Raw genomic sequence first — 20,382 nt, forward strand, 5'->3', positions numbered from 1 at the left:
GCTTTCTCTGTGTCTTTTCCTGGCTACGCTATCTTTCGAATACTTGCAACTCTACCAGGGCACTGCCAAGATCATCCCCCCTTAGAATTAAAAAAAACAAACAATACGGTAGAAGCGCATAATTCTATCGGTCCTTCTGGCCGTGGTGATCCAATGAGATCTACTGAGATCGCTGACATTTTGAATGAGAAAAGCAAAGTGGATTCAATGTTAAACCAGAACGGTTGATAAAATCCCCCTCAGAAAACCTCCAAGGTCAGCAAAGACATGATTGCTCACTCTTGCTAGCCCAGACTATATTTTCAATTATTTTTTTAAATTCTTTAAAAAAAAATCTTCCATGTTATAGATAAAAAATATGCATATATTTTAAAAATTGGAGGTTATTTTATCTGGGCTGTACTAATACTTCACATGATCTTGATAGTATTTCTCTATTGATGCAACCTAAGAATGCATTTGGGTTTTTTGCAGCACGGCTGGCTCATACGTAATTGGTTGTCCACTAGGACTCCTGGATTCCTATCACAGTTACATACTACTGTTAAACCAGATACCACCTATATCTTTGCATTTGGTTTTTCTTGCCTAAATGTAAAACCTTACTTTTCTTGCCATTGAATATTTTCAAAATATTTTCACATAGAAGTTTCTTCACAGTCCTCATCCTTCGTCACAAATTACCAGTCAGGCAAATAATGTTTTGTCATCCAAAGTCTTGGGAAAAACAGTGACATTATAGTTAATTATAAGCCTCTCAGAGTCTCTTCAAGGCGAGATGGACAGAAAACAAATTTAATAATAAAATATAAATAAGGAGAAACAACAGTCATGGTTTGGAATGCATGAGGAATCTAAGAGGCATTTTTCTAGAGTCCTAGAATCCTATTCATTATCAATATTTTAGAATATAACAGTCTGAGAGAAGAATCTCTTACAGATATGCAGAATTAAATCAGCATATGTATATCTTAGAGTCCAGGAACCTTATTTTTTCTGGAATCAGTGTGATTATAGTTGATATGCATGAATTCCATTTGCACAACACATGGCAGCAGCATTCTCAGGTATGAAAAGCTATAGTCCTTATTTAGCGGCCACAATTGAGACCAGCAACTTGGTTCTTGAGTGAAGCAAATGCTAAATGAAATGGTGTCTGTACTGATCTTACTTCAGCTTTCCTTTGCTTTACAGACCTGTGAAGATTGTAAATGAAAAGATTGGTCGTAAAATTATGTTTTTCATCACTGTCGTAACTGTATACAGTCGCTACACAAAGTAGTCAATAAATGAGGACTACCTATACTGACTTCTGGGATAGTGAAGAGTTTACTGTGAGCAATAGACAAGTGATGTTATACTGGCATATCATTACTGGCCCAATTGAAGCTTCTAGGTAGTTTTCAAGGCTATACTATGGTATCCATTACAGTAGTCAAGGTGTGTGATGACTAAGTGATTGTCTAAAGTTCACCTTATCTAGGAAAGTGCTATACATTTTATATATAATCTGATAATCAGAATTTTTTTCTCCTTTGTAGATCTTTATTGGTAAGCATGTATTTACACATAAACAAGCTGGCTGCCGAAATGAAAACAGCTCCTTATCAACCACAGGCCGTGTAACAAAACCAAAGCTATACAGGGGAATAAACCCAGTAGTCCTTGCAGTTGCCAACTCGTTCTCCATATCTATCATGGCAATGCTGTGACAAGACCTAATAATGGAATTCGTTGCATTAGAGTTTCATGTTTCATGCTGCTAATATGAGATAGATAGCAGATAGTTACTAATACTAACGAAGTTACAAATAAAGGAGAATATTTGTAGCTTTTATGAGAGGTCCTAGGTGTTCTCCGAGCTTGCTTGTTTTCTTTCATTACCCAAACTAGGTAACATCAGCTAGTGTATCAGTGTAGCACTGATGATGGGTAATAGTTTGGGTAATGAAACATCTGTAAGAAAACAAGCAAGCTAAGAAAGCACCAAGGATCCCTCAGCAATAATGTAACCAATCAGTTCTACACATACACACATACACAAAAAAATGGGGTAATTCTGGCATCCGAAATGACAATTTTCAAAAACATTTGGAGAAGCCTGCACCTTCAGAACCATCAGTTACTGAGTTGCACATGTACTCATCATCACATCAGATGAGTAACTATGTTTCTGCAGGGCTCCTGTTCACAGAATGATAGAAGACATGAGTAGGAAGGTGAGGCATTTCCTCTTGCAAGCCACGGCCTTTCAGAAAAGTGTAGATTTCTGGGCTTCTGGTTTGAGCTTCTTCGGCGACAGACTGAAATCTGCGATTGTGCACAATTTCGATCTGTGCTCACTGCTGGAGCGCCCCGAGCTTGCTGGTTTCGGGGCTAAGCCACCCCGTAGAGGTGGTGAAGAGGGGGGAGACTGCCAGCAGGGTCGAGGAGAGTTGCATCTCTCCTCCTCAGCTGACCATTACTCCCTTTCCCGAAGGCGGTTGCACCAGTGATCAGAAATGACCACCTCAAAGAAGAATTCGACTGGAAAAGAATGTGCAGGTGGAAGATAAGAAGAGAAAGTTTTGGCTGACCAGGACGAACTGAAAAAGCAACGATATAAGGTACCCTGGAATTTGAATGATAAAGAACAACATTGTTCCCAAAGAAGACTTTGAAGCGGCAAATGAGAGAGGGAAGGGAAAGGATTTGGTTTTTCTTCTTTTTTTCCCTATATTGACAACTAAGAGATTTAAGCAAGAAACCGGCAAAAATCCACTTTGACATTAACAGGTATTTAAGCTGAAAATAAAATGTAAAGGGTTAATAAAGATTTCTGATTATCAAAAATTTTTAAAAGAAGGAAAAAAACAAAAGGGTGGGATCTGGAAAAATGGAGGAGACCACCTGGAAGTGAAAGGAATTAGCAGTGAAACTAACAAGATTCCTAAAAGATACATTTTAACTGAAACTTTGTAACAAGATAAGAGAACCCCAGGAAGAGAAAGTGGAAAAAAGAAGCAAGAAGAAACACCTTTGGATTATTTGGATTACTTGGTGATTTTTGGATTTTTGGCTATCGGATCTAAAGGACTAAAATTAATCGGGTGGTTGTTTAAAAGTTTTTAAAATGGTATCACTCTTGGAAGAATTGAGAATGGAACTTAAAAAACAGAAAGAAGATGCACTTCAATTTTTAGAAATGGAGATCCTGAACTATGAGAAACAACAAGAAATGCCTGTAGAACAAGAAGGGAGGGACAAAGAAGAAGCCATTTTCAATGACCAAGTATTTCTATGTGGGGAAAAGAAAGGAAACGGGGGAAAGAGAGTGAAAAATGTAAGATCTGAAAAAACAACCCAAAAAAAGAATAGTTTGAAAAGTAATTACAACATTAGGAAGAAACAGAAGAGAGGATTACAGAAGAGAGAATCAGAATTAGAGAGAGAAGGGGTCAAAAAGGGAAGGGAGAAGAAGAGGGGGAAGAGGGAAAGGAAAAGAAATTATAAAGGACAGAAACAGGACATAGAGAAACAGGGAAAACATACAAGGATTAAGGGTATAAGCCTATTTAGAAGACACAGAGATAATGGGTGAAAACTTAATTGAAAGGGGGATTCTGCAAGGGTACATAAGATGGTATTGTTATATTAGAAATAGAAATGAACTTTGAAAATATGAAACAAGTGTGATTGATAGATAAAATACTCATTGTAATGTAATGTTTAATAAATAAATGAAATAAAGAGAATGAGAGAATGAAATTAGGAAAGGAGGGGAACATTTTAATTATTATAAATGTGTTATAAAAATTTAAGTGAAGGGGAATATAAAAGAAACATGAAAAAAATATGGAAATATTATAAGTGTTCCTAGAAGTATGATACCCTATTGAAAAGAAATGTTAAAGATGTCAAAGATTATAACTAACATTAATGATAGAGCTGAATTGGAATAGAATAAGTATTTTATTTATTATTGTTATATATATAATTTCTCTTTAAGAACTTAGTACGTATTTTAAGAATGTACCAAGCAGAATTTGACTGGAGGTTATGTGTTATATTGAATGTTATAATTGTAATGGCATAAATTGAAGTTTAAATAAGAGTTGAATGGATAAAAATTAAAAGATACAAAGGTGTCATACTCCAATTAGTAACTACAGGGAAAAATTTTGTTTAATGAGAAAAGAAAATATGAAATTGAAACAGAACAGACAAAAGTATAAATATAATGACTAGAAAGATACTGAAACTTAGAAAAAGATATATATAATTGAATTTAGAAAGGAGTGAGATTAAAAGTAAGATTGAGAAAACTAAGGGAAGGGAAAAATTATTGAGAAAATGTTAAAATAGTAATAAGATATGGAATAGAACACAAAGATGAATGTGTGTCTGAATTGAATTTGTGTCTGTATGGAGAAGTGATAACCCAGGACCATGCTATTCTCAAAAAAAAAAAAAAAAAAAAGAAAAGAAATTTTACTTGTATTATGTTTTGTGAAAACCCAAATAATTTTTTTATAAAAAAAAAAAAAAAAGTGTAGATTTCTATCGTAGCTCTTTTTAGTTTTCTCATTTGAAAGCTTATCAAGAAAGGAGAGAGCAACCCTCAATAAAAAAGAAAGAAAGCCCAACTTTGTTTTTATATTTCCCCACATCCAGCCACAGATGTGTAAGTATGTGTGTGTGTGTGTGTGTATACATATGTGTCTCTGTTAGTCTTTGTTGACAACTGTGGCTGCTTGTTTTTGCTGTAATAGAACTATGTGAAGTGTTAGTACCACTTTATAATGCTGTGATAAGCCCACGTGTGGAATACTGCATCCAGTTTTGGTCACTACAATATAAAAAAGATATTGAGACTCTGGAAAGAATGCAGAGAAGAGCCACAATGATGATTAAGAGACTGGAGGCTAAAGTTATGAAGAATGGTTGCAGTAATTTGGGTATGTCTAGTTAAGTGAAAAGATGGGCTGGGGTGACATGATAACAACATTCCAATATTTGAAGGGCTGCCACAAAGAAGAGGGAGTCAAGCTATTCTCCAAAGCAGGGTAGGAAGGTAGGAGAAGAAGCAATGGGTGGAAACTAATCAAGGAGAGAAGCAACCTAGAACTAAGGAGAAATTTCATGACAGGATAATTAATCAGTGGAATGACTTGCCTCTAAAAGTTGTGGGTGCTCCAACACTGATGATTTTAAAGAAGAGATTGGACAGCCATTTGACTGAAATGGTGTAGGGCCTCCTGCTTGAGCAGGGGGTTGGACTAGAAGACCTCCAAGGTCTCTTTCAACTCTGTTATTTTGTTATTCTGAATGATATTCGCATCTATTCCTGGAATAATTTTTTGAAAGTATCTGTCCTTTCTGCAGTTATACACTAGAGGGTGGTGGATTTCTTTCTTTTGCCATTTCCTAACCTATTCATACTTTAGATGAGTTGTGGCTTTTATGTAATGACAAGACTCTTGTAAGACTGAATATTCTTAAGCCCCAACTTTAGGAAACAACTGTGTTTGGATTGATTAAGTGCCATCAACCAGTTTTTGATCCTAGCAACCACATAGATTTTCTCCCCAAGGATCTGTCTTTTCAGGTCTTCTAACATTGCAGCTGTTGCCAGTGTAACTAAGTCCATCCACCTGGCTGCTGGTATCTTCTTCCATTCCCTTCCACCTTTCTCAGCATCAGAGCCTTTTCCAGATATCTGGATCATCACATAATGCGTCAAAAAATAGGATAATTTGAGCCTGGTCATTTATGCTTTGAGTGAGAACTCTGGATTGATTTGACTGATGAGCCATTTGCTTGGGTGGATTTTTTTGAAGGGGGGGGGGCTGTCTATGGTATTCTCAGAAGTCTACAACACCAACATTCAAAGGGATCAATAGCAATAGCACTTAGACTTATATATACTGCTTTATACTGCTTTACAGCCCTCTCTAAGCAGTTTTAAAGAGTCAGCCTATTGCCCCCAACAATCTGGGTCCTCATTTTACCCACCTCGGAAGGATGGAAGGCTGAGACAACCTTGAGCCTGGTGAGATTCGAACTGCCAAATTGCAGGCAGCCGGCAGTCAGCAGAAGTAGCCTGCAGTACTGCAATCTAACCATTGTGCCACTATGGCTTTTTTCCTATCATTGCTTTTCCTATCTTGCTACTTCAACTCTGTGGAACTTTTGCTTCCACAGAATATCTCAGGGACTATCACGAGCAGTACTATTCTTATCATTGTAGATATAGAGACATCATATTTGAAATTCCTTTTCTCAGGCCTTTATGGCTGCTGTACAGTACCAAATATTAGTCTGCAGAGTATTTCTTTTTTTTAAAAAAACAAGTTTTATTAATTTTTAAAACACACAAATTATCATTATTCATTACATGTTTAAACCTTTTTTCATTGTCAATTTAACAAGTCAGATAAATTATGATTCTGTTTTAAACCATTTCCATACAACATACCAAAACCTCTTATTCAATTTCTCTTTACTTCTCTTTACTCTTATTCAATATCATTATTATTATTTCATCTGTTTCTTTCTGACTTAGTTACCATTATTCTCATTCTATATTTCTACAAGTTTTAACTAATTCTCCCCCCCAAAAAGACATATACACACAACACACAAAACATAAAAAAAATCTTTTTGGAAAGTAACTTGGACCCAGGTGTCTCTCTCTTCATGGACTTCAATTATATTCATGCTCATCTTACATATCATTACTTATTTTATTTACCATTCTAAGCCTTCTATATTAACTTCCCCACATATTTCACACTTCTTACTTCTATCTTAATTAATCATCTTAATTTGAATCATTATATTTATATCTTTTGTCCATTTTTTATCATCCCTTTGTCTCATTCCTTATAAAAAAAAAAAATAAGTTTCTCCTGAAATCATTAATCAGAGTATGATGCCTTTCTATCTCCCCCCTAAGTTAATCAAATTAATCTTTAAAATAATATCTAATACCCAATCCGATTTTGCTTGGTACATTCTATCTAACTAATACATCCAACATAATTAAGTACATAATTAGACAATAAATCCAAATATTAAAAAAAGATACTATAATAAAAATTTTATAATAACATCAATACCATAGTCTTATTAAACTCTTTAATTAAAACAATATTCTAAACCTCCCCTATTATTAAGTTTTAAAGCCAATCATTTTTAAACATTTTAACATTTTAATCTCTTATCAACTCTTAAACCATTACAATACTACCATCTCATCTTATGTACCTTGCAAAATCTTTTTTTTAAAAAAAAAATTATACTTTATCCATTATCCATAAAAAATTTCTTTTTTTCATTTAATTTCAAAACATTGTAGCTTTTCTCCACCTTTTCCCTTTCTTTCTTCTCCCAACAAACCTTTCTACCCCCCCTTCTTCTGGCCTCTGCCTTACCAGCTTCCCTTCTCTGTCGTATTCCTTTTCCTTTTGTTTACTATCATCATATTGGTTTTGCACCTTATTTTTCCCTTTCTTAAATGTTTTTTTAGATCTTAAGTCCTTAAGTCCTTTAGTTTTCTTCTTTTCTCTTCTTTTCTTTTCTTTCTCTCTTCCTTCTTTCTGGATCAAATTCTGAGATTCATTAAAAATGGCTCCTTCCTTTCTTTCTTGTTCCTCTGCTGTCTTCATCTGTTGTAATGTTTGTTGATAATTAGTAAGCGCCATTTCTAAAAAAAGGAAAGCTTCTTCCACACCATCTTTACCATTTTTTTTGCTTGTTCATATTCTTTTCTTAGTTCCTCAACAGAAAGAGCCATTATAAATCTTTTCTTTTCTTTTCCCCTTCTTTCTTCTTACAACAACCAGAATATTCAAAAGAAAATAAAAAAAATAAAACAGTCCCAAAGTTATCAGTCAGTCCAAACCAAGGCAGAGTTCTCACTTTCTCCTTCTGGGGTAATATCAATCCAAGAGAAAGAAAGTCCAAATCTGTTTAAAATCTTATTACAATATATTCTAGTCTTCAAATCCTTAAGGCATCTGCTCCAACAAAGTCTTAGCATACAAATATTTTCTTTTTAATCCTCTCTCTTCCCACTCATCGCTTAAAACCAATTTTCACCTAAAAGAAATAGGTTTCTTAATATCCAGTTATTTATTCCGTAGGAAAAGAGGGAAAGCTATCCTTTCAGCACCTTCAAACAGCCGCTTTTTTCCTCTTCTGGCAGGTATTATTCAGAAAGTCATACTTTTCAGGAATTTTATTAAATATGTCTTAGAGTCCTAGGAGCCAAGAAAAACTTTCTCCTCTCAATCACTTTCTCCACTTCCTCCTGCGCATTCTTACCCGGCTGCCAGCTTCTTTGTGGCGGCCATTACAGACCGCCGCTGCACCGTCCTGGGAAAAGGGAGTTCTGCCGGCCAGGGAGGGGGTCTGCAACACCCCCAAACCCTTCTCCGGATCCCCCCTACCTTCAGCTGCCCCTGCAGGGCAGCCTAGCTCTGTACCCGTCTGGGTCGGAGCCCCAAAAACGGCTAGCGCGGCAGGGATCGCGCAGCTTCGCAAATCCCTGCCGCTCGCGAAGCCGACAAACCGGAAGTTCCAGTCTGCAGAGTATTTCTTGACAGCTTGTTCCTTTACTGTTGATGATTGATCCTAGAAGGCAGAAGCTACACTACTGTACTATATTCAATGCCAATTTTAAGGGTGGTTATTCTATCTGCTGTCCTTTCCCCCCTATCTGTTGTCCTAGTTTGCCCTTTTTATCTTTAGTTTTAGTTCTGGAGCTTGCACGTTTTTTGCTTTTTTGACTATCAGGGCAGTGTAATCAGCATAATACAATTTATTGATGTCCCTTCCTCCAATTTTAAAATCAGAAATATCTTTCAATTCAACTTCCCTTAATAGGCATTCCGTGCAGGTAGTCTGTGCTTAATTACCATAACTGGCCCAAGGATTTCTGTTGCTAAGTGAAGGGGTCATTAGGTTAAACATCACATGACCACATCACTTAGTGATGGCAGTTCTGGTAGTCTCAGCTGAGGTTGTTAGGCCAGGACCATGCCACCATTCTCCTGTCACACTTCTCCTGTCTGCTTTGCTCATCTCCACTTCAACTTTAAAACTTAACAAATAGTTTATTTATATCTCTTGTCATAACAGGTACTATTCAATGTCAAAGGAGACTATAGGAGGCAGAAACTGAGGAGCAACCTTGACAAAATTATCAAAATACAACATTTCCAGTAAAAATATATTTATTTTGTGTGTAGACAGACCACAAAACATACGTTTTGTTAATGTTAAATTCCAAACAAACAAACAAAGAAAAGGGGGATATCTATTCAAAGCATAAGAAACAGTAGTGCATAAAATGTAAGAGTCAAATAAAGACATTTATGCTGATAAAACAGTTAGGACACTGAGGATATATCTGAACATTGTGGATTCTGGCCTGTTTGTTGGCCTGAATATTGAACAGACTGGCTTAATGTTTCAGGGCAGGTTATGTAACTCATAATTCTCTAACACCTTGCAGTGTTAGAGAATGGTGGCATGGTCCATCTCACGACATCTGCTTCTGGAGACAGTTGCTGCATTTTAATATTCACAGAACTTACCTGTACACACATTTAATTCATGTTAATAGGATTCCCCCCCCCAAAAAAAGCTTTCTTAAACCAGACCTCTCTTTATCTTTTGAGTTCAACTCCTGCTTCCCCACACCAGAAACAATGACTTCATAATTCATACATACTTTGTTTCTTACAGTTTTTGCGATAAAAGTACCACTTCCTGTGTCCTATGCATTGTCTCAGTAAATTGTAATCAAGTCTACTAAAATCAAACAATTTTAGTGAAAGAAGAAGCACAGGTCTTCCCAAAGGTGCTTTTTCAAGAGGGCAACTGAACCAGTTCTGAAGAAGCTTCTTGGATGAGAAGCGAAACGTCTTCAAAGAAAAACCAGAAAGTCCAGTTGCCTCTTGAAAAAGCACCTCTGGGACAACCATGACCTGGATGACTGAGAATCTCCACAGACAACAAGAGGTCTTGTTTACCTTGTTTACCAGTATCGCTAACCTTGATTTATGCTGATTGTCCAGGATCTTAAATTAATCACAGGTCTTTAATTTTCTTATTGTTTGCTATCTGATCCTTCTATCAGGAAATATTAGGAATACTTCATGCAAAGCATGTGGGCTAAAACTCCTTTCTCTATATTAAGGCATCCAGGCATGACCAAAGAAATTCAAAGTATGAAAAACTTACTTTCTAAGACCTGATATTAAAACACCAGTCCAAGAAGGAAGGAACAAACAAACAAACAAACATGTAAGAGACACGTTCTGCCTTTCCTTGTTGATTAGGATCATCACAAAGGCAAAAACATGCTGTAAATGCTCAATTTTCTCACCAAATCCAGTGGCAGATAGAATAGAAAATCCTTATCCCAAGAGCAGGGATAGCAACAAATTCCAGTACCTGAGAGGGATTCTTTTTTGATGCATGAAATATTTTCTCAGGAGAACTAGAAGAATCAGTGCTCAAAAATCCAGAACAAAGTTTCTCGGACACAATCAGTTCTCAGTTCCTCCAAAGTTGAGTCTCCATGAAAAGGCATGTCCAACTTCCAGTTTTTAAGCATTCACACTTGTAATGGTTCACTTCTCTGGATTTGTAATGGTGATGAGTCATACCTCATTAGCAACATAGTTTAAAACATCATCTTGAAGATGTAAGCCTGTTTTCTGCTCACTGGATTACATGTTAGTGTTGTAGTCAACCTACAAAGATTGAGCATCTCATATTAGCTGTACATATATATCATGGAAGGAGCTACATCTGTATACGTCCATGAGACAAAACACCAAGGAAGAACTATCCAAGATAGAAATCTTCTCTTTTTATATCCTCCTTTCCATGGAAGATCGTTTTTCTAATTCTAAACACAAAATACCTTGACATAATTTTTAACTGAACTGCTATGGAGATGAACATATAGTAATCTATATGTTAGATATAGATTAATCTTAGACTGTCTACTATTGACCTCACCCCTTTCCTAAGAGGTCTGTAGGGGGCGTGCATAAGCGCACCAACGTGCCTACCGTCCCTGTCCTATTGTTTCTCTTATTCTTCTTTATTTTTCTTATATGTACCCATTTCATGTATTCACAGCTATGTATACACTTATACTTATTATCTTGTAAACAATTGGCAAATCAAATAAATAAATAAAATAAATAAATAAATAATCCTCACAATACCCAAAGAGAAATCAAAGCACTCCTTAGAAGAGCTCAGTTTGTAGCCCTGCTTTACAGGGTAGTTTGAGATGGCTTATCTCATCCAATCTAGTGAGTTCATTACAAGAGTCATTTAACCTGGTCTATATATTAGCCAGTCTGGTGTAGTGTAGTTTTCTATACTACCCAGAGTCCACTGGAGTTGAGCAATCAATAAGTTTAAATAAATAAATAAAAATAATAAATGGTTAAGGCTCTAGAACTGGGAGACTGTGAGTTCTAGTCCCATGTTAAACACAAAGCCAGTTGGGTGGCTTCAGGTTAGTCACTCAGTCTCAGCCCTAGGAAAAAGGAAATACAAAATTTTCACTTCTGAATATTTTGCCAAGAAAACTGCAGGATCCGATCCAGGCAGTTTTCAAGAATTAACACTAACTCAAAGGCATATGCACACATTCACACAACTAGACCTACCTTGATGCAAAAGGTTTTTAAATATTATTTTAATCTATATTAAATGGGGAAGATAAATCATGATTTGGCATGGAGATGGAGAATCATCTTAGCACATGAATCATGGTTTTCCCTTTGCAGGGCTGTAAAAGAGTGAGTATAAATCCTACAGTTTAGAGGAGGAGGAGGAGGAGGAGGAGGAGGAGGAGGAGGAGGAGGAGGAGGAGGAGGAGGAGGAGGAGGAGGAGAAGAAGAAGAAGAAGAAGAAGAAGAAGAAGAAGAAGAAGAAGAAGAAGAAGAAGAAGAAGAAGAAGAAGAAGAAGAAGAAGAAGAAGAAGAAGAAGAAGAAGAAGAAGAAGAAGAAGAAGAAGAAGAAGAAGAAGAAGAAGAAGAAAAAATAGAAGACTGACTGGCATGGAAATACAATGAGATCATCAAGGAAAATGAATATTTTAGCCCTACTGTTTCAAGAGATATGCCTAGTGGCAAAATAGCACCAAGGCAGTCTACAAAACCTGCATGATCTGTGTGAGGGGTAGATTTTTCTAAGTTATGAAGAAAAAGACTAACTGCTTACAGTGTCAGTGTGTGGCATGCTCTTTTCTTGGTTCCTGGCGATATAAGTAATTGCATCATGCACTGATGCAAAAAGGTGGCTCTTGGTTATGGTTTCATTGAAAAAATTGCCTCTTTCCAGCTGGGTAATGACAGTGCCTGCAGAGAGAAGAACAGTAAATTGCCTGACAGGGGCACCTCTACTATTTGTGGTGGGAACACTAGTGATAGATCCAGTCAGTGTTACATCTCATTTAGTCCAATAAATCTGGACTAAAGCAAGACTGGGGAAAGCTATCTTCCCATTTTAATAAGGCCAGGCAAGAACATTTATTTTGCGAATTTCCTTCTTGTTTTTCTCACTAGAAGGTCTGTTCAAGACCAGGAACTTTTACACCCCCTTTAACTTTGTACTCTCTTTCCTTGATCAAAATTACTTCCAGTTGTTACTCCATACTGCATACTGTATGCCTCCCTGAATCTGGTTGTGTTGAACTACCACCTTCATATTTCCAGCTAGTGTTGCACAATACAACTGAAGGTCACAATCTGGGAGAGGCAATGCTATTAGCCTGGTGGGTGGCATGCTATGGGGAGACTTGTTTAAACTTTTGCTTTAACAGAAATTTCCACAGAGGTTGAGTTATACTTCAGAAAAAGGTTGATTTTTCCCAGGCTATCCTCATGGGACTCTTAAATAATTCCAAACTATGATATATGTATATCCTAGTTTTTAGTCAGATTGTATCCGGGCTGCAAAGGTATAGATTAATACTTAAAGGCAACAAATAATTTTTTTTGTCTCTTTACTGCCACTTAATGGCTTTCTGTATTTGCAGCTCTGACCCTGCTGGTCTGGCCTTTTGCTGAAACCCATACAGGTAGTCCTTGATTTAAGACTGTAATTGAGCCAGACAGTTATGATCGCAAGTCTTGACAGTTGTAAAGTAGATCATCACATGGCTGTACCCAATTTTACAACCTTGTTTGTGGTGGTCATTAAGCAAATGTGGAGGTTGTTAAGTTAATGTCACAGTTGCTGAGTGAACCCATTGTATGCCACTGGCCAATTTCTGCTGGAAACCGGAAGCAAACACTGGCAAAACCATCCTAAATCATGGCCATGTGACTGTGGGGTACTGCAAAGGGCCGTAAGTGCAGGCTGGTTGCTGAGTACTCAAAATGTGATCATGTAACCCCAGGGAGAGAGCTGATACAGGAACTCTGAAATCAGGTTGTAAGTAGCTTTGGGGGAGGGGGGTGTCCATGGTAACTTCTGTCGCTAAATGGCCATTAGTAAGTCAATGCTGAAGCTCCTAAATGCTGATGAGTCAGACCTGGATGGAAAGATGAGGGCCTGGAGCCAAAAGAGGAACATTTGATTCAAGGTACACCTACTCTCAAGGTAATAACTTCCTTGGTGTTTCTTACCATGGCAACCAGCAAGAAACACATCCACTTCAATCTCCTGGAAATCTTTAAATATCTGCAGAAGGCAACAAAGCAGAAACAGCAGAGTTGAAATACAGGTATAAATATGTGTGTTTGGCCAGCTGGCCAATTTAGGCTAGGTCAGGAAACTGCTCATGGAGTTTTCCTTTAAGGTAGTACGATCCAGATGTTTTGCAGCTGGACTTCCATTATCCCCTGAGAGCACACTAAAGGGAGTTAAAGTCCATCGCAATGGGAAGGTGCAGAGTTGAAAAGGATTTACTAGAAAGTTATTTCAACGAGTCATATTCTCCCCCTCCATTTGTTCTTTCAATCCTTTTCAGTTTAGTGAAGTGGCCCTGAGCAATCCTCCACGGGAAAGAGCCTTATTTCTGAAAAGCTGGGGAAATAAATCTTGGCATTTTGAGTTCCTTCCAACCACTTCAATTACAGCGCACATACACGTGCTGGGGAGAAGCGACCAAAGCAGAGAAATTGATTTAAGCAGTCAGGAGGAGGCAGGAGAGGTCAGAATTTGCAGCGAACTCAAAAACCCCTTCAGTCCAGAACTCAGCTGGAGAACCCGATCAACTTTAGCATTTTGTACATATGACTAATACATATAGATGTTACGTTCAGTTTCTTCCCTCCAACAAACAGGAACTTGGAACAAATGTGGAATTTTTGTCAGATTCTCAGGAAGAAAAGAAAGCAGTGAAATCTATACTTCATGTGGGCAATGCAGTGGTGTATTAACTATCAAGCAGACTAAGCAAGTGCTTAGGGCACTAGGCCCAAAGGGGGCACCACAAAGTTGAGAACAGGGCTTTGTTTGTACAATATGTACAAAGGAGGGGGGAGCACCAAGATTTGTCAGTGCTTAGGGCACCAGTGAGCCTTAATCTGCCACTGGGGCAGTGGCATTTATTCCTTGCACCTTCCTCCTTCAAGGTCTGTTGACCTTTCTTCCCAAATGTGGCACAGCCATACACCTGAAAGCTCTCCTCATCCTTACATTTTTTAAGGTCTTTACGGAGACAGTGTCCACAAAGGTGACAGAACTGAAGTCCAGAATGAGTGAGTGGATAGAAGGCTTTTCCAGCCCCAGTCCATTTAAACTGGGTTTGCCACATGATTGTGGCTGGTGATGATTTGGGGGGTTCCAAGCCATCACATTTCCATTGCTTTCAGTACCTGTTATGCCTTCCTCTGGTTCCTGCAAGGAAGGAGAAGCAGAGTTGATTACTTGGAGAGATTCTCCAGGGGTTGTCTTTACTCTTAAGAGTATGTGTGGCGTGTGAGAGGTGTGGACTGAGTTCTGCTGGAAACGTGGACAAATCGTAATCATATGTTGGGTTCTCACACCTTAACTTAGAACCCAGAAAAATGTTCGGAACGTCAGAGGATTCAGATGCTAGCTTTTTGAGGCAATGAACAAGGACATAGGGGGTATGCAAATTTCCCTAGGGAAAAAATATATATGAATAAACTGGATCTTCTTCTTGTATTTATCTTAATAGTGGTTGTATCACGTTGAAAGTACTATCATGACAACTTACTAGCCTGGTAAAAAACATCTCACTACTTTTTAGTATTTGAGAGCAATAAAGTATCTGTGTGTGCATGTACCTGTGTATGTGTTTGTGCGTGCATGATCATGTGTATATGTGTGAGCACAGTGGTACAACATCTCAGAATTGCATTGTTTTGTCAGAATGCACCTGTCAAATGTCCAAAAAGTATATTTAGTGAAATGTATTGTGAACAGATTATATAGCTATAAGTATTACATTGCTAACTGCACAAATAATACTGTGTATGATCAGGCACTGCTGAGAATAATGAATATTAGGTCCATACAAATCAGTGAGAAATCTATTTGTGGGAAGGGATAATGTGGATCAGCTGAATATTGGTACTGTAATTAAAAAGTTGCCTTGTATTGGTAAACATACCCGTATATACTCGAGTATAAGTCGACCCGAATATAAGCCGAGGCACCTAATTTTACACAAAAAACTGGGAAAACTTATTGACTCGAGTATAAGCCGAGGTGGGAAATGCAGCAGCTACTGGTAAATTTCAAAAATAAAAATAATTAATTTGGGAAACGATCTCACTATCATGAAAGGTTTAATTGATTCACTAACCCAAAAGAAGAAGATGATGATGACAGCGGGAGGCAGGAGTCACTCTCTTCCCCTCCCTCGGAGGCCCCTGAGTCAGGAGTCACTACCGCCGGCGCGCCCCAGTCCCGCCGCCTCGGGAAGGGAAAGGCAAAGCGCTTTTTGCCTTTCCCTTCCCGGCTTGGGCTGTTGGGAGTCTCTGCCGCCGGAGGCCGCGACTCCACACCATTTTTTTTCAGAGGGAATCTGACTCGAGTATAAGCCGAGGGGGATTTTTTCAGCACAAAAAATGGGCTGAAAAACTAGGCTTATACTCGAGTATATACAGTAAGTATGATTTCATCAGGTGCATCTCTATCAATTAAATGGGATAGCTCTACCTCTTTCATCTCTACCTACAGATGTCCATCTCAACTCCAGTTTTTGATCTGAAATCTCAGATCCTGGAAAACTTCGACTGGAGAAAGCATCACTTGTAAATCCATATTGACATAGGAAGCTCAGCAAAGACTTACCACTTTTGTTGCATGGTTATTGAACATTTAATGTCTACTTTGCTAGGTTTTGAAGCTAAAGGTGCTCATTTACATAGAAATGCATACATACAGTATGCAAATGGGTTTAATCAGGTATAGTAATGTTCTAAATGCCTAGGCAATGTTGCCTGCACGTTCTCTTTTTAAAATGATTGTACATGGTACAGTACTTGTGACTTTGCATCCATCTCCACATCCTCAAATCCAGGGTTGTTTTCTCCAGATTTTTTAGCAGTTTTCTGTTACCAAAAACAAGAGGAAAACATATATCACAATGTTCACAGAACTTTGTCTTCATATGACATTTTAAGAAACATAGAATTAATTTTGAATCAAGGAAAAAAATCACAAAAGTTATGACAACGGTATGTTGGTGCCATGCTATGCCACAGTAGCTTAGTGCACAAGCTACAGTTAAAACAAATGAGAGTTCAGTACAGTATGTGAACAAATAATGGTGTATATCCAAAGCTGAATAAAGACTTTGTTTTTCTCTACATAAACTGTTGATGTGGAACTGATAGGGATATTGGTTTTGGCTAAACCTGACTCTTAGGATTTTTGCTCTGTGTTGCGTCAATAAAGCAGAGAGTTGTATACCTGCGGTGCTCTGAGAATAAGAGTTTTCAATATCATATATGAAAATAATGGTGATACAACAGTCCAGCCAGCCAGCCTGCCAGACCTCTTTATCCACGTCTATTTGTAAATAATGGGGATGCAGTATACAAAATATTTGAAAGGCTGCAGATTAGTGAAGATTAGTTTGATCTCTTTCTTCCTTTTTTGATTATCTACAGATAAACCAGATCCAGGTGTCTGTGTGGAAAATATTCTGCTTGGAATTTAGAAGAAAAAAAGACCACTAGTCAGAAAATGTACCTTGGCTTCTTTTTTGTCTTTCTTTTGCTTCCTTTTCAGAGCTTTCATCTTCTTTTCAATGAGATGACACACATCAATGCCACACTATATAAATAAAAAAGACAAGTACTTATATCTCAGGAAGCAATGGACAGCTGCCAGTTTTCTGGTGCATGATGGGCTGTGGTCAAAAAGTCAAGATGGCAGACACAATGGTAAGATTGAAGCTCGGCCTGTTTTTGCATATCATCAGTATCATCAATTTGATATGCATCAATGCATATCAAAACCAGGCAGAGCTTTGATTGTATTGTTACGTTTCCCATCTTGATTTTTTTAAAATCATATCCTGCAGGTATTTTTGGAAGACACCAAGATTTTACTCATTTTCACTTCACCAGGCTTCTTAACAGAAGCTTTGTATGGTGGGGTTTACACACTGAGAAGGCTCCATTCAGGGTTTAAGTAAATTGATATTTGAAATAATCTGATGGATTGATATCTGGTAAGAAAAGTTTCACTAAAGAGAAAGCTATATATGTCAGGTAAGTTCATGATTAGATTATGCCACTATAGGGTCTGCTTAGCTGTGAGGACAGCCTAGAAACAGAATTTATTTCAAAACAGAAGATAGGAGCTATTAATTGGCACCAGTCATTGATTAAGAAGACTGTTGATATGTGATAAAGACCTTTATTAATTTTTGGTCAATTTCTGAATATAATTCAGGGAGCTGCTATTTACTTACACAGCCTGGGAGAAGCTGTGACTCAGTGGCGGGATTCAATTTTTTTTTACTACCGGTTCTGTGGGCGTGGCTTGATGGGCATGGCAGGGGAAGGATACTGTAAAATCTCCATTCCTATCCTACCCTACTAACTTGCTTTCCAGCTCCATTCTGCTGTGCAGGGCAACAAAAGAAGACCCAGCCGATCAGCCGGGACTTGGGAGGCAGAGAATAGATGGGGGAGGGGCCAGTCAGAGGTGGCATTTGCCAGTTCTCCGAATTACTCAAAATTTCTGCTACCGGTTCTCCAGAACTGGTCAGAACCTGCTGAATATCACCTCTGCTGTAGGTGATTGGGGAGTGGATTGGAAATGACTTTTCTTTTGTCCACTTGTTATCATTCACAACGCTTTTCCTCAGAGGCTGTTCTCTGGCTGTCTGGGAATATGGCAAAAGGATTTGGGAATGGGAAGAAGGTTTCTGAGGAGGATGACTGCCTTCAAAACTTTCATTATCTCTCATGCATGAGGCAAAAACCAATTTGTTTCCCCCAGCTTTTGGCATCTCACACAGTCCACTCATTCACCAGTATTATTTTATTTCTTATCATCAGTTATGCACCACCTTGGAAATTCTAAATTAGAAGATGACACACCAAGGTTTACAATAAGCTGTAAACAGGGAAAGTAAACGCAGAATTTAATCAGAACATTGAGACAGTTGGGCAAATTGAAGTTCCTATAAATTTTTCCTAGTCTGCATCATCAATTAAAAACATATTTTACTCCAAGGGAGGCATGCATACACACACACACACACACACACACACACCCTCGGGAAAATTTATAGCAATTTTGATATGCCTGAAAGTGGATTTTGATAAGAAAGGCAGGTTGACCCTTGCCCTGCTTTTAATGTTGTTGCTTTAATTCAGAGCCTTTCATCGTTTCGTAACATATTTGGAATAAAAATGCACGAAGCGAAGCATTTGATCCTGTTGATTTCAGGTCAGTGAATCAAATGTACCACAAGGGCACTCCCACGCGAGGGTTGAAAGAGCATCTGTCTCTGGATTCCTTCTCAGTGGAATACAACCCAAAGTTATTTGACAGGTCATAGATTGCCATGAATGAGCAACCAAGCAAATACAAGAGCAAACTCTTAAGTTTTCTCACCTTTTTTTTAAGGGCCTCTGCATACAGTTCAGCATTAGCAAAATAGATAGTAGCAGAGGAGTGGAAAATTTTCACACCTGGTATTTCCTTAGCCTGTGGGATAAAAATGGAACCCAAATGTTAGGAAAAGAACACTATTATAGGGCTAATATTCAAAGACCAGAATAAATAGAGCTTGATCAGAAACTCCATCTATTTATTTTCAAAAAAACAAGACAAAACCCAGAACATCAGGATATGTGTAAAATAGGATCTAAAGATGGTGGGAGTCTGATCCAATCCAGACATGATAGTTCCGGGCCTGATCAGGCCATTATAATTTAGAATATTTTTATTTTTTTCCACAATAAGAAAGAAAAGACTGACAGGAGACCAGCTTCCACAAAAGAAGCAGAAATGCTGGGCAATAAGATTGCTCTTGATTGTAAGCGCAGCAGTTTTACCGATCATTCTCTGTTGTTTTACTGGGCACATAATTTCTCAGAATTCACAGGGAGGCAGTGTCAGCTGTGTCATTTAAACCCACCATAATAACTATAATTCTTGGCTAGAGGAGGTTTCGCAGAGGATTAACAAGCACAATATGGACTCTGCCCCTGCAGGAATCGGGGCCTAATTGTGCCTTCATGGTGGTGATCTGCATTTGTGGATCAGCTTGCCCATTCCGAACTGCAATACTTCTTCCCTGGAGGGTTTCATAGGACTGTAAAAACTTGACTATTCAATAGTATAGGAGATATTATTTAGTCCTGCTCCCGGTTATTTATTATAATAATATTGCAATAAGATAAGCAGGAATTAACTCCAGAGGAACAATCCAGTGGAAAACAATACCTTAATTAAAGAACAACCAAAGAGAAAACCACATTCTCATCAAAACTGGCAGGGCAAGCCACTGCATATAAATGGAGAGTAAACCCCACAGTCAGTAGTACTGAGGATGTTACCTACTCAGGTAATGAAATGCCTGCAAGCAAATAACCAAGTTCAGAGAGCACCAAGTACTCCACAATATTATGTGCTGTGTTGCCTGTTTATAAAATAAATGATCTTTAATGCATTGCCTTGTAAGTTGCTCAGAGCCAGTCTGGAAAGAGTGGCATAGAAAGTTTAGTAGTAAATATCCTTTTTCTATACAGTTCCCGACAACTATCTCTTTTAATCATTTTCATGATATACTTACTTTATGATACTCAGCAATGTCTTTGTAAATTCCTGTGGTGGACACTTGCCCCAAAATGGAATAATAAGGCCTTAGGAAAGGAATAAAAGAGAAAAAGGATTAGCAAATGGTTTGACCTGCTCTCATAA

At 37.9% G+C, this 20,382-nt stretch overlaps 1 protein-coding gene across 1 annotated transcript in view; it reads right to left on the minus strand.

The window, feature by feature from the left end:
* Nucleotides 1-9,206: 9,206 nt before the first annotated feature.
* Nucleotides 9,207-20,382, minus strand: part of CELSR3 (cadherin EGF LAG seven-pass G-type receptor 3) — a 147,951-nt gene continuing 136,775 nt past the window's right edge. Inside the window, exons 50-57 of the mRNA XM_087954169.1 lie at nt 20,255-20,324; nt 19,072-19,164; nt 17,191-17,274; nt 16,479-16,547; nt 14,662-14,862; nt 13,647-13,701; nt 12,238-12,374; nt 9,207-10,745 (exon numbers count right to left, since the gene is read on the minus strand). Coding sequence (XP_087810295.1) covers nt 10,722-10,745; nt 12,238-12,374; nt 13,647-13,701; nt 14,662-14,862; nt 16,479-16,547; nt 17,191-17,274; nt 19,072-19,164; nt 20,255-20,324 — 733 coding nt within the window. The 3' untranslated portion in view covers nt 9,207-10,721. The remainder of the gene's footprint in view (nt 10,746-12,237; nt 12,375-13,646; nt 13,702-14,661; nt 14,863-16,478; nt 16,548-17,190; nt 17,275-19,071; nt 19,165-20,254; nt 20,325-20,382) is intronic.

The sequence above is a fragment of the Notechis scutatus genome, chromosome 2 (assembly GCF_049901735.1).
Source record: "Notechis scutatus isolate UNSWTSFEM ecotype Mainland chromosome 2, rNotScu1.2, whole genome shotgun sequence".
Lineage (NCBI taxonomy): Eukaryota > Metazoa > Chordata > Lepidosauria > Squamata > Elapidae > Notechis > Notechis scutatus.